This window comes from Ciconia boyciana, chromosome 7, assembly GCF_034638445.1.
Source record: "Ciconia boyciana chromosome 7, ASM3463844v1, whole genome shotgun sequence".
Classification (NCBI taxonomy): domain Eukaryota; kingdom Metazoa; phylum Chordata; class Aves; order Ciconiiformes; family Ciconiidae; genus Ciconia; species Ciconia boyciana.
The window spans coordinates 3,761,949-3,776,206 of NC_132940.1; the positions used below are offsets into that span (position 1 = coordinate 3,761,949).

The 14,258-nt window shown below is 40.5% G+C and overlaps 1 protein-coding gene across 8 annotated transcripts in view; it reads right to left on the reverse strand.

Annotated features, from left to right (window-relative positions):
* PATJ (PATJ crumbs cell polarity complex component) overlaps positions 1 to 14,258 on the reverse strand; it is a 165,211-nt gene that overhangs the window by 43,017 nt on the left and 107,936 nt on the right. For all 8 annotated transcript variants that reach the window (XM_072868998.1, XM_072868999.1, XM_072869001.1 and 5 more), the window contains 2 exons: positions 12,638 to 12,729; positions 2,242 to 2,314 (listed from right to left, as the gene is read on the reverse strand). In XM_072868998.1, the coding sequence (XP_072725099.1) occupies positions 2,242 to 2,314; positions 12,638 to 12,729 (165 nt within the window). The remainder of the gene's footprint in view (positions 1 to 2,241; positions 2,315 to 12,637; positions 12,730 to 14,258) is intronic.

Genomic DNA, 14,258 nt, shown 5'->3' on the forward strand with positions numbered 1-14,258 from the left:
TATGTGCAACAAATCAAATTTCAAGATCTTCAGTCCTAGAAGTAAAATTATTTCTGAATTTTCAGTAGACACTTTACATTTAAGTGCACAATGAGAATTACGCAGATGTCTCACCTCCACTTGAGCAGGTAAAGTACCTCTGCATTTGTACAAAGGCTCACTCTGTTCAGTATTGCAACTAAATATCTGTGGCTTTCTGATGAATGACTTTTTTAAAACAGATATTTTAGAGTAATTAATATTTAATACACTTTGCTTCTGGTGGCTTGCCTGCAGTATTACACCACAACGTAGTCTTATCCTGTCCTGCAACTCCATGCAATGAAACAAGACCCCGTCTTAAGGCATATTTACTGTTTATCACTTTCCATATTAAAATACCTTAACGAAGATAAAGAGATAAGATGAAGAAAATTAACACAATAGTACATCGTAACTATGGCTCCCTGATATTTCGTTATACTCTGCAGGCTATTTAATGTGATCTGACGAGTTTCACATACAGTGTGCGTTAAATGTTTGTTTGGTATTTCAAAGATATTTGAAGATATAATTTCAAGATATAATGCAAAGTCAGTTTTGTTTTGCTTTACTTAAAGACAGGAACAGCTGACAAAGGAAAGCCATGTAGATTTCTATACAACAACAGTATCTTTTGGTTACATCTATTTTATATAGTAAAAATATACTAGCTAGAAGTTAAAACCTGCATTTAATTCTAAAACAGACACAACGTAAATAATAAGAGCTTGCCATTAATGCGTGAAACTCAACAAGCATCTATCTACCTCTAAAGGCAAACATCGCACATGAGGCTGAGCGCTTTGGTTTCCACATGCTGGCAGAGTCTATTTACAGTCATTTGACCATAGCACAGAATGTGCCTAAACAAAGCTTTGTGGTGCATCCTGAAGAGGTGAATATTAAACAAAGCCAGGAACAAATGCAGGTATTAAAGAGTCAACAAAACTAAAATGAACTTGGGCTCTGTAAATTGTAGAGTAATTTGCAATCCACCAGTTGCACCTGGGACATGCTGCTTCTATGGAGGAGAGAACGAAAAGCCAAAGCACTGTCCAAAAATGACTCAGATCCAAACAAAAACTAAGCAGCTCTTGCACTGGACAGCACTACGCCTGTATGGAAGTAGCCATCAGCAGTAATGTAATCTGGAAAGCAACAGCAAGTGTGTGAACAGGAAATTCATCCAGCGTTACCTAGCGTGGACCAGCTGTGGGATCACAGTAATGCTTATTGAAATACCAGGAGTTCAATGCACATGAATTTATCAATTCAAGGCAAGACCAAACCCCAATTGAATTATAAAACATCTTTTGTTTTATTAGCTCAAATAGAATTAAAAAGCAACAGCAAGGCTAACCATGTACTTTATCTAGAAAATTTAGTTACACCGTATCGAGATGTCAAAATGATAACAATGTGGTGACTCTGCAGGGATTCATGGTGCGCAAGAGAGCAATCAGTCTACGCTGGGGCTGAGACAGCAACTATAATGAAGAAAAACATTGGTAAGATTACCACACAAATGAAGTTTTTGCATTGGAAGACTGTACGCTACAACACTGTGTGCTAGAGCTCACTGCTTAAACAGCCCTCGTCCACTCCTCCGGGAAGAAAATGAGCAGGAATGGAAGCCTGATGCTGGAGCACAGAACGAAGTGGTGGACCAGGGCTCTCAGTTAGGCTGGGATTGTCTCAAGGGACTCTTGTAATGCAAGCCATGCACACAGTGACCTCTTTTACCACAGCTAGTTGCTGGTCATCCCTACTTCGTTTTTAGAGATGCTGATGGGAGGGTATTCTGGGGGAAAAGGAACCTATAAGGTGGGAGCCTTCCCCTGAAAAAATGCTCATTTCTCTTCTGTAGGAGGCTATCCATGTTCCAGGCAAAAGATCCTCACCACGACTATTCTAACCAGCTGAAAATGGAGCAGGATAAGAGATGGCCAGGTTTTCATTTGGAGACTTTTCTTCCTCCCGTACAGCAATAACCTGTTTAATACCTGTCGTTAGTGCCATGCCTGCCCTTTCAGTAATGATGAGATCAATAAAAAAAAGAGACAAGGGAAAATATGCCTACTAGGTCAAGTTCCTACCCAAGGTATTTTATGATTCAGGGTTTAATTAGACAAGGTGCTCGAATTTATAATGAACTGCTAATTATGATTAATCTATCTAATTTACCAATCCCTAATTAAAAAAAACACCCACAAACCTTACCTCAATAGAAGAGTGGGAGCTGGAAGGTAATGGGAAAGGAGTAACAGCCATCTGATTGACTGCATCTTCACTTCTGTAAAAGAAACAAACAACAACATATTACACACTAAACCATAATGGCCAAAACTTTTCTTTTGAGTTGGTTTTGCCCATTATGAACATACTTTTACTAGCATAAAAGGTAACTGTTTCTTACCAGAAGTTAGAGCTAAGAAAATAACTTCATTTTTGCTTTTGGGCCTGTGTGAACCTCATGAGGTTCAACAAGGCCAAGTGCAGAGTCCTACACCTGGGTCAGGGCAATCCTCAGTTTCAATACAGGCTGGGGGATGATGTGACCAAGAGCAGCTCTGTGGAAAAGGACTTGAGGGTACTGGTGGATGAAAAGCTGGACATGAGCCGGCAATGTGCGCTTGCAGTCCAGAAATCCAACCGTATCCTGGGCTGCATCAAAAGCAGCGTGGCCAGCAGGTCGAGGGAGGGGATTCTGCCCCTCTGCTCTGCTCTGGTGAGACCTCACCTGCAGTGCTGCGTCCAGCTCTGGAGCCCTCAGCACAAGGAGGACATGGAGCTGTTGGAGCGGGTCCAGAGGAGGGCCACAAAAATGATCCGAGGGCTGGAGCACCTCTCTTAAGAGGACAGGCTGAGAGAGTTGGGGTTGTTCAGCCTGGAGAAGAGAAGGCTGCGGGAAGACCTTATAGCAGCCTCCCAGTACTTAAAGGGGGCCTGTAGGAAAGACAGGGACTTCTTTTTAGCAAGGCCTGTTGTGACAGGACAAGGAGCAATGGTTTTAAACTAAGGGAGGGCAGATTTAGACTGGATTTAAGAAAGAAATTTTTTACACGGAGGGTGGTGAGGCACTGGAGCAGGTTGCCCAGAGAGGTGGTAGATGCCCCATCCCTGGCAACATTCAAGGTCAGGTTGGACGGGGCTCTGAGCAACCTGGTCTAAAGATGTCCCTGCTCTTGCAGGGGGGTTGGACCAGATGACCTGTAAAGGTCCCTCCCAACTCAAACCATTCTATGATTCTATGATTTTTGCTTTTGTTCTTTGCTAGCAAACAGACTACGTCTCTTCTTGGGACCACAGTAGTTTCATCTGGGACATAGTGACACCACATTCTTTGGAAATCTAATTTTGTGTGGATTATCAGAGGATGCAGTCGGAGCATATGGTCCCTACGCATCAATAGATGTGCTAATACTTCGTTAGCCTCTTCTAATAGTGTCTACATTTGTAAACTGCTTTTTTATAGTCTAACATTCACACTACCGAAATATAATACCTCTTTTACTACAATAGATTGCTTTTGCTTTTTTGTTCGTATTTGCTGTGGTCTTTTCTAAAAGATTTAATCTAAAAACTTGGAAGAATTTTTACAAAATGTAAGGAGAAAAAAAACCCCAGATGAACATTGATTCCCCCTGTACATAGAGTGCATTATTTTTCAAAGACGCTTATTATGTATGGCATCTTTTCCTCTGTCCTCTTTAAAACGCATTCCTAAGTCAACATCTGATTACTCTGTAACTTTCAAAAGCCTTTTTTTATTAAATAGCATTCTGCCTTGCTAATGTTTTTCCTGAATTGCCATTTAAAATTATTTGGCTTGTGGAATTAGCTCTGCCTTTTTTTGGCCTCTGTAAAACCAAACCAAGTAAAATAAGATTTCAGTGATATTGTTTAAAGCAAATCTGAGGCATATTAGAAAGAGACTCCAAATTTTCTTCAAAAACTGTACTGATGTGCCTCTATTTTTGGGGTGAACAGAAGCCAGGAACATGATGCAAACCCCGTTTTGCTAAAGATTCAGTACTACCACAGAGCCTCTGCTCGCCAAAACAAGGGAGAGGAGGAATCGTTAACACCGCTGCCTTGCAGATACAGAACTTGAGATGAAAGGAAATGACCTCTCCTGCGGTGGGTCTTCTGGGTCTGGTTTCTGGTTTTACCTACCTTCCAGGTCACCGTAACACAAGTACAATTTTTTCCTCTTTAATTTCTGGAATAAAATATTAGACTAGTGTGTGTTTAAAAACATTTTATAGAAGTGCCTGGAAGAAAAAAAGTCTCATTTTATCCCTCAAGAGTTAAACAGATGAAGCTAGCACGTTATGATCACTGAAAGACAACACTGCTCTCAGCACAGCAGCGTATGGGAAATTCAGTCACAGGCATTTGAAATGATAAATCCTGCAGGCAAAGGTTGGTGAATTCATTTACTTATCTTCAACCAAACAGCCATACAATTCAAAGGAATTGATTCTGCGCTGCTCATTTTTGTACTCGCACCCAGCCTCTCCTCTTGGCCCTGCTCAAAGCCTTGCAGGAGTCAGAAACCATGCTAAGATCAGAACCAGAGTGGCCCATGATGCAGAAACATGTGTGCACAGGGCCAAGACAGAAATCTGAGGAATGCACAGAATCAAGCCCGTGAATTTCATAAGTGTTTCACAATTTCCAAATGCATTAAACCCCGTAAGGCATATTAGGCAACGACATTTTTCCTCCTCTTATCTTCATGAGACATCGATCTAATTATGTTGCTTTTCTAACCTAGAAGAATAAATCCGCAAATGTAAGGTGTCTAAGAGTTCCAGCAATTTTTACTTGACTGTAGAGATTTTTCTGACAATAGTTTACACAAAGCACAAACAGCATGAAAACTAACAACACTTCTGTAGCTTACAAGGCGTGCTGCATACCTTGCAATTAGGAGCAAACCTGAAAATAACAAGGTACATATAAACTTTTGTAAGAAATATCATTCTAAAAATTGCTAGACAGAAGCTTCATGATCTGCATGATAAAGTGGGATGTAATTAATTATACAAATTAGTTTCTACTTCATATATACACACAAAATGTTTTTTTTTCCGCTCAGTCACTGGGCAAACATTTTTATGCAGTTTTAAATGGATGGCCATTTTTATTCCAAGCAATAAAAAAACCACTTACAGTAATTCCCTGGAAAAAAAAGGAAAAAAAAAAAAAAAAAGAAAACCAAGGTTACAAAGTGTCACAACTTGTAATCTCCCCCTGCTAGGACGCGTACATATTTAAATACTTTAATGCTGCTTCAAAGGAGAATGCTTCAAAGCAGAATCAAAGTGGGAACATATTTTAAAGTGACAGATCTAATAATAAATTGCTCTTTCTGCTCTCCACTTCCATAAGTGTCCTCAACTAAAACACGAATTTATTTACAACTAAAAGGAGCAATCATTTTCTTTTGATGCTGGAGCAGACAGCTTAGAAGTCTGAACATCATATTCAAATTACAGTTACTGCAAATGAGCAGTCAATGTATTTGCCAATAGTTGCTACATAACCACCTCTGAGAAAGCTGTTCTCAGTTACCAGTGCTCAATATTGCTTGAGGTTAAGATGTCTAAACCCTTCACAGTCAAGACACAGCTTCAGACTCGCAGGGTCAAAGCAGTGTACAATGCAATTTATACAGCAGGGAGGCTCAGGCGCTCCCCTTCCATTATCTGCGGAAACGATAAACATCCACTGCCCTTGTTCCAGCTCTCATACTGGTTTGTATAAGACGCTGGGACAGCAGCCCACCTCCTCGCTGAGCTCATGCACCAGAGCGCTGTTTATATTTCATCGGTTACATATAAACTGAATAGGGAAGGAATTAATCACTCCTCCCACAAATACTTTTATTGCTTCTAACCTCTCAGGATGAGTTTCTGGGCGAAAATGGGAATTAGATCTGCTTGGAGGTTAGAGTGCCTATTGCTTGTACCAACACCACTAACTATAGCTCGATACTGAAGAAACAAGAAGCTTCCCTCATCGCAAAGGCTCACAGGAAGCAAGATCAAAGCAATATGTAAGTGGCAAAGACTCTTTAAACTTTAGAAAAGCTCATACCCTTTCAGATTTATTCGATTAGATTGCCATACTTTACTACATTTTACTTCCTCTCTAGCCTAACTAGGACCCCTGGACATTCCCCATCCTTTCTCACTGACCAAAGAGAAGAACTTCTGATGTTTTGCTCCGTCTAACAACTGCACCTCTGATGAAGGGGGAGATGTGCAGCTTAAGCAAAGACAAATACAGTTATTATTGACTAATAATTAACTACCATAAACACTTGGCACAAAAAAAGCCTTAAGAGAGCAATATGCAAATATAAATCTGAAGGGATTACTCATTCCACACTGCAGAAAGTAAGCCTGAAGGGAAGTTAAAGTTGTGTGCTGTAAGGCTTCAGCTAAGCTGCCCTGCAATGCTGTGCTGCACTTATCTGAAAGCTGTCTCTGGCACTTTGGAGGAATGTCACACATAGCTGGAATGGTCTATGAAGCATTCAGAAAGTTATCTTTCTAAAGATGATAACCAGAAGTCACAGCCTCAGCCAAATTCAGGCTTTTTTTTTAATTTGCTCATCAACCTCAGACTTGTACTTCTTGAATTCAGGTTCCCTGCCTTCCTTTGAGGACATTTTCTGTTTTCCGTTTTACTTACTTTTACGTGTCTCGGGTTTGCAATAGTATAATCTCACTGTCATGCAATGCTAAGAAAATATTTGCTGAGCATGCTGAATGAGATTCATTACCTGTCTAAAGCAGAGCATCTTGTCTAAGATAGTGTCCAAACTTCTTCCATGATCAGTGCAAAATCAAGACAAATCCCAAACCAGATCCACTCAGAAGGGCAATTCATCCCAGCGCCTAAATGACCTAATTGAGGACAGGATGAACTGAATTGCTCTTTGGAGGTTCCAGACAACTGTTCACTAATCACAGAAGTCCAGATGCCCTCTCGATGTCTAAACTAAGGGAGATGAACCTCCTGCCAAACTATCTGCAACTACACACATCACCAACACTAAAAGATCATTTGGCGACAGCTTTGTAAGGGGTTGTGGATGCTTTCTGGGAACACAAAGTACATCAAGAATCAGGAGAAAAACCCAACAGCTTGTATGCAGCTGCATGACATCTTAGTTGCAACAGATCTGGAGAGCAAGTGAATGAACAATGTTTGCCCAGCAACCTTTAGGACTCCCACTGGTTGTGACACCAGGGCATAAAGTCCTGCAGATTATTGAAAACCTATACTGCCCTCATCCTGTTGGTTAAAAAAAAAAAAAAATCAGGTCAGGATCTCATATTTTCTCATCTTTGTTTTCCTCTGGATGTTCCTTTGGAAAAGAGGAGCTGCAGGAAAGTTGCACACTGAAAAGGCACGCTGGATTTTTCCTTCAGCTGGGTCACCTTTGCATTGTGCATCTCCTTGAAAAATCTCTCCTACTAACAGCAAGAACAGTCTTGTTCTCCAGTTGCTTTCCATCCACTCCTAACTATGTGAGAGCCAAATGCATACAGATATTTTAAATGAACAACTAATGTTCATATAAACTGCAGCTTAGGTCATCAAAGGTTTGAAAGAGCCCAAATTACTTAACTTCCTCAACTGTGTACTTGTTCCCACATGTGTATGACAGCAAGGAGGAAACAGCTCTGAGGAAAACAGGAAAAGTTCAAACTTGCACACACAGTGTCTGGCAAGAGCTTATTTTTAAAGCTTTCCCACATGAAAGAACCTAAACAATCAAAGCAAGTAAAAACAGTTTATACTATTAAAGTATGACCAATTACGTAAGCTAGAACAAACTTAAAGCAAAAATAATTTCTAAAGTATGACAATATTTGAGTCTCTAGCATACAATGTTACTTACAGAGGCTCTAAAAGAAGAGCAAAGACTCAGTGACAAAGTCACAGCAATGGAGAGCGTTAAACAGCACCGAGAACTGGCGAACCTAGCCACTGCCCTCGCTTTATCAGTCCTCAGAGTATAAGGATGTCTCTCCTTTGCATGTCACCATAAATAACAAGACATTAGTCTTTACAATTACACCTAGAAACGGAAAGAGGGGTTAGGTGACAGAGATTTGTGGGCTTCACTGAGAAGCTACAATCCCATCACCAGAAAACAATGATAACAGAACGAACAACTGCAGTGTGGGAAGACGACTCTGGACAGCTAACAGATGGTATTTACATAAGCAAAATCCTACCGTACTTTATTCTTAAAGCATTTCTCATGTTTCATCACAGCACAAGACAATTTTCTTTTAAGGAATAAAGGTATACCAAAGAATGAATCACAGAACTGAACACAATGGGATGATGGTTTGAAATCAGTGGCATTGACTTTGATTCAAGCATTCAAACTATATTTGATCTGCTTATTATACCAACACTGAAGCACCAAAACAGATTAAAGGCAGTTAATTGAGCATGGAAAAAACATTGAATTTGCTGAATCATAAAATTCTCACTGTAAAAGAGCATTCTGATATAAACTGGATTTCATACTACAGATGTAAAATCTAATTATAATGTTTTATTATGCATCTTAAAAGGATGGACTTACAATGCATGAATAAAGCCCACAGTGGATACAAAACCCATTCTATTTTGGGAATTAGGGCACAGAGACTCCTACAAGAAACAAGTCCCTTTCTCAGATTACTACCTGGCTAATTCCTGTTGTTGGAGACTCAGATCAAGAGTTTCAAAAGGCAACACAGACCTTTACATGCCCTATTGCCACTGACTGCCACTAGCGCTTCCATTGCAAGACCCCTTTATATGTCTTGGAAAGCTGCAGTTAAATTATTATTTATTTCTGATATTCAGAAATCAAAAAGACAACCCATATTTGCTACAGTAGCTTGGAAGTTAATGCAGCAGCTGTAAGACTTTGAGGTCAGATAAAACGCAACTGGACACTAATCAAAGGAAGCACTCAGACCGAGCCATTTCATCTCAGGAAAATCTTGCTGTGCCTGGGCAACTGATTTGTTTGTTTGTTAAGCTGGGTGAGCAGGTTAAATGCCTTCAAATTTGTTACTGTAGAAGGCTACAAAGCACAAGATGCACTGAATCTAAAAAAAAAAAAAAAAAAAAAAAAAAAAAAAGTAAAGTGACACTATAACTGCAAATCTTTTAGATGCTATTACAAGCTCATGTAATTAATGAGACCACTGGGAAACAGTGCTGTGTTAAGACCTATATTTTGGAATCTGGCCAAAATCAACTGTTTTAAATAATCATCGTCAACTTAATTGAGGAAAAGATGCTTATAAACCAGAGCGAGAAGCCTTCAAATATAAGGGGACGTCTATGATTCTCACAGCACTTACTGCACTATGTCTCATCAGCAAAAATTGCAGGAAAGGGTGGGAATGCAATTGTAACACTACCTGGGTATAAAAAAAGTGTGAACAGATTTTTATAGTGCAGGCGGTAAGTTAGGATTTTAGTAAAAAGTCAAAAAGGCTGAGGACACCTTCTATTCTTTATTTTCTTCTAGAAAAAAAATAAATGGGGGTGCAACAAAATCCAAGTTATTTAACGATAGTTATTACAGTTCTCACAGAAAGGCTCTTCTGTGCCCAGGAATTTCTGGGCTTCTTTCGTAACTGATTAAAGACTTTATGGAAACATCCCCCTGCCCTGCGCATGAACCAAAACACCCGGAATAGGAAAACCTTGATGCTGTTTCCTGCTTCAAAGTGAAAAGCAGCATGCTTATCGCCGAGCATCCTTCATCTGAGGAAAATAAGGCCTCAGGATATCAAACAGGGCACTTTTCAGTAATAGTCCAAGAGTCCCACCAGGTTTGCTTTTATGTCCTAGGTCAGCTCAGTCAGGCACGCAGGAACTTTTTAGGCTGCAGAATGATGTCTTTCTGGAAAACTACTTTACCCTACTCAGGCCTTTCACTGGTGAAATTAGAATATTAATATCTTCGTGCACATGAAGACCAAATCCATTTCTCTCATAACTCCTGCAGTACGCATTATTTTGCTACGGTGAGCTGTGGCCTCTTCTTACTGTGTGCTCCAGGATGTGTTTTGGCTACGTTGTGCTACGGGCCTTCTACCTTTAAAAGAAGTTGCATGGGTAACAGCGATCAGGAGGAGGAAAGTAGCGTTTCTGTTGCAACTGGCTCCTCCTCATTTTCAAAGCATAACAAATGTAACGGTATCCTGCTCTTTCCACATCATTAGAGCCCAGAGGAACACATCTGAAATCAGCCAAGCAGCAAACCTACCAGGAGAGCCGAGTCTGCTACACTCAGCGCTTTGTTCTCAGCTGGAAAAGCTATTGCATATGCACGTACGAGAGATGGATGGAGACTGAGATGCCTGTTGCTGCTCTTATTTACTACAGCTGGCACCACAATGCATTAAGTAGTGGCATTTCAATACCTCCATTTTATATTATAGTTTTGAAATAAGTTGATATAGCAAGCAAAAACTTTTCCTACCAAACTGCACCACAGACAAGACTTCTGTGCCGGCACAGTCTTTTGGTTCGTGTTTTCAGTCAATCACATCCACTGGTTTTGTGGTCTAAGGTATAGGAACCGGAAGTACCAAGATAGAATGGGCTCATGGAATATTTTTTGCATGAGGAAAGAAAGTTGTTCTTGTTTCTCCTTAAAATTCACCTTTAAGAGAGACAGCCTGATTTGGCTTTGCTAAAATTTTGAAACACCCCTCTTACTATGAGAAGTTGACCATATATCAAAAAAAAGGCAATATTAGTTTTCTCTCTGCGTTAGAGCTGGTGCTCTAGTTACTAACGGCATTCTCTCAGTGGGAGAATTTCTTTTCATTGCAGATCGAACAGCTGCTCAGGTCAAGCAAACAGACCCATCAGTTGTCAGCGTACTCTCATGCAAGGCCAAGAGCAGTGACAAGATGTGTGCTCTTGGGAAGTGTGAAGACGTAAGTTTACAACCTCAGCAGCAGCACTTAAAAATGGAAACTTTTTTTTTTTAAAGCTCTGGAGACAAGATTTATCCAATGGTATTTCCAATATCTACTAATTATGGTCATTAAGACAACTTTTTGCCTTGAAATCCACTTCTACAGAGATAATCTAAAAAGGGGAATTATGGCTAAGAACTTACATGGCCTTTATGTCTTAAACATGATACAAAACACACACCAAGGATTTCCAATCCATGGGCGACTCGAGCTAACACACACCCTTTGTTGCAGCTCTGCGGAGCGAAGTGCTCTGCAGCCATCCGTAGCGCTCGGCGCAGCAGGGCAGGTTGGGCAGCACGAAGCCCACGCTCTCCGTGCTGCCCGACCGCACTAAACCCAGCCCTGGGTTTTGGTTTCATAGGTTGTGGTTCTGCCTCTGGAACTTCCAACCAGACACATTTTCCACATGCTCCAGTGAGTTGTTGTACATGACGTTTAATTTTCAAGGCTGGAGAAAGTAACACGGGAGCTGCAGGCAAGATCATTAATCTCCTCCAGGTCCTCTGTGCTGCCAAGTATAGCAACTCATTCTTCACTGCACTAATGCTGCTCTTCCATCATTTCTGTGTATGCTGTACCAGACAGAGCCATGCGAGTAAATGTACACATTTATATGCATTCACCCACAGATTATTACATTGTTCACAGATAAGCTGTGTATGAGAGAAGAATATAAAACAATATCATCAAGTATGATGTACGTGTTGGTGGGAAGACCACATTATAAAATGGCATGGGGATAAGCACCCAACGAAAGTCACACCTGGAATAGATGCATTTATGAAATTCCAATACATTAAAGCATATATGAGTTCTGGGAAAGAGGCAGCTTCTTCCCAGACCTCCCGCCCACGGTCATGAGAGTAACTCTTCCTGAACTACAGAGTGAATGCATGGAGGTGTCCTTAATTCACATAATACGAAGAGGAAAAATTTTCATGCTTGGAGTAAAAGAAAAGATGCCCACATGCAATTCTTATGCAGATGAAAGGTTGTTTTAGCATATTCCCTCCTACAGAAGCCACTCCAGTGCTCCTTGGCAAAGTCAGGTTCCCCGCCTGTACAAATAAGCCCTAGCTCACCTTTTAAATCCTCTTTTGATGCCCATACAAAGCTATTACACACCCACCCAGCCCATGCTCCATGTGCTCCATCCACACTTGCTTGCTCCCCTCACAGCAGCTCCCTCTCCAGCTCCAAGCCTCTGCACCATTTTCACTCCCTTCTGGCAGTCCGGGTGAAGCAAGCTGCTCGCCCCATCTCTGTGCTGGCAGAACCAACCTAAAGCACTTCAGTAAGTTCTAGAGGAAGAAGCTCTTATCATGGTGCTCTCAAACCCAAGAGGGACAAGTCTTCAGCAGACACCTCTAAAATAGGCATTCAATTACATTAGATCTTTTTTTTTTTTTTTTTACATTATTAAGGAGAACTCTTCAACAGTCCTGAGATAAATAGTCAAGAAAGAGGTTTATTTCACTTCAAAGAGAACTGAGAGAGTTCAGCATTTTCAAAACAGGCTAAATATGTAAATATGTAATGTAATAAGCTAAAGCACAAACAAATGTTTTGATGAGAACTGTTCTTACCGTATGAAAACTAGCTTGACCTTTGATGGGGCAGTCTTAATGATTGCAGAAGCATTCTGATGACTTCTTCCATACAATATCTGATTGTTTATCTGTTAAAAGAAAATGAAGAGTTTCATGTAAATGGAGAAGTATGCATTGTTTTAATTTATACCACCAAGACTTCCAAATTCACTGTGGGATAAAGAGATAAGACTCAAAGAAAATGCAGTCCACAAAATATAAATCGCATAACTTTTGAGGTTCTTACAGACAGGATTACTAATGTTGCACAGACAGATATACCTGTCTGCACAGTGTTGTAGAGACAGAAATACCAGAGCTGAGGCACTAAGAGCCTCTTTCAGGCACAGCTGTGCTGCAGAAAGACATCATACGACAAGCACGTAGGAGGAGACAGGCACTCCTCAGCTTGGCCTTGGACAGCCCAAGGCTGTTGGCCCTTCCCTTGGCCAGCTACTGGAGGAGGATGGGGGGTAGTCTGCAACTCAGCAGCAACACATTAACCATTTCTCATCAGCTTTCTTATCACTCCTTTTGAAAGGATAAATCCTAATTTGATTTTAAAAACATCCTCCTCCTCATACTGATTCCGTAATGGACCACAGAATTGCAGCCTTAAAACAGATTTTAAAATATTACTTTTTCAACATTTTAGACTCCAATTTATCAAAGAAAAAATACTGTATTAATAGCAAAACATTCCAAGTTTTACTCTAGACCAATATAAAACAGGAACCAATGCAGAGCTAATTTAGTCTTATTAGTAAGCCACAAATGAGAGAAATCTTCTACTCTTTTCTTATAGATCCATAGAATAGATTTTAAGTATTGTTTCCAGATTTTTTTTGAAAACAACTTGATCTGAGAAAAATCATATAGATATGACAACAGCACAGATCTTGAGACAGACACTCCTATACCTTACCTACAGGCAACTGGCAGGTTAGGAAAACTTGCTGTTAAGATTGTGCTGACTCCTTAATTCCGCCAAGGAAACAGAACTAATAGCCATGGAGACAAAGGACAATTTAAGGACATGCCACATCACTTTTGCTGTGATGGATCAAACACCTAGGCACAGCAACAGACACCAAGTACTACTTTGGACACTTTTGCTGTGTGCAAGCAAATGCTGCAGTTTTCAGAGGGAAATAGCTTGGCTTTAATACAGTGTGTGCTTCAGGACATTTCTTTCTGTAGGAACTAGAGTCTTTTCCCAGTTTGAGGAAAATAAGACGCTCACTGTCTCCCAGTGCCATGCTCAGCGATTGGGACTTCAACAAGGACAACAGCATCTCTGAGATGAATACAGTAGTTACTTCCAAGCCAACCAAAAGCATACTCAGTATCATACCACAAAAATAACCTGCAGTGTAAAAATGGAATAGTTAAAGCATTTCATTCATTTCACAGGCAGGGCTTGTGTTTAACACCTTGCTCCACCTCAGCCTGCCCACAATGCCCTGAGTTTCTTGGGCTTCAGCTCCCCTTCGTTAATGCCTCCCACCTCAGAGGTATCCTAAGAGGATGCTCGCCTTTCAGCTCAGGCACCGCACAAACTACAGTCATGAAGATCATATGCAGAATATAAGGCAGATATGAATGCCACAATGAATTA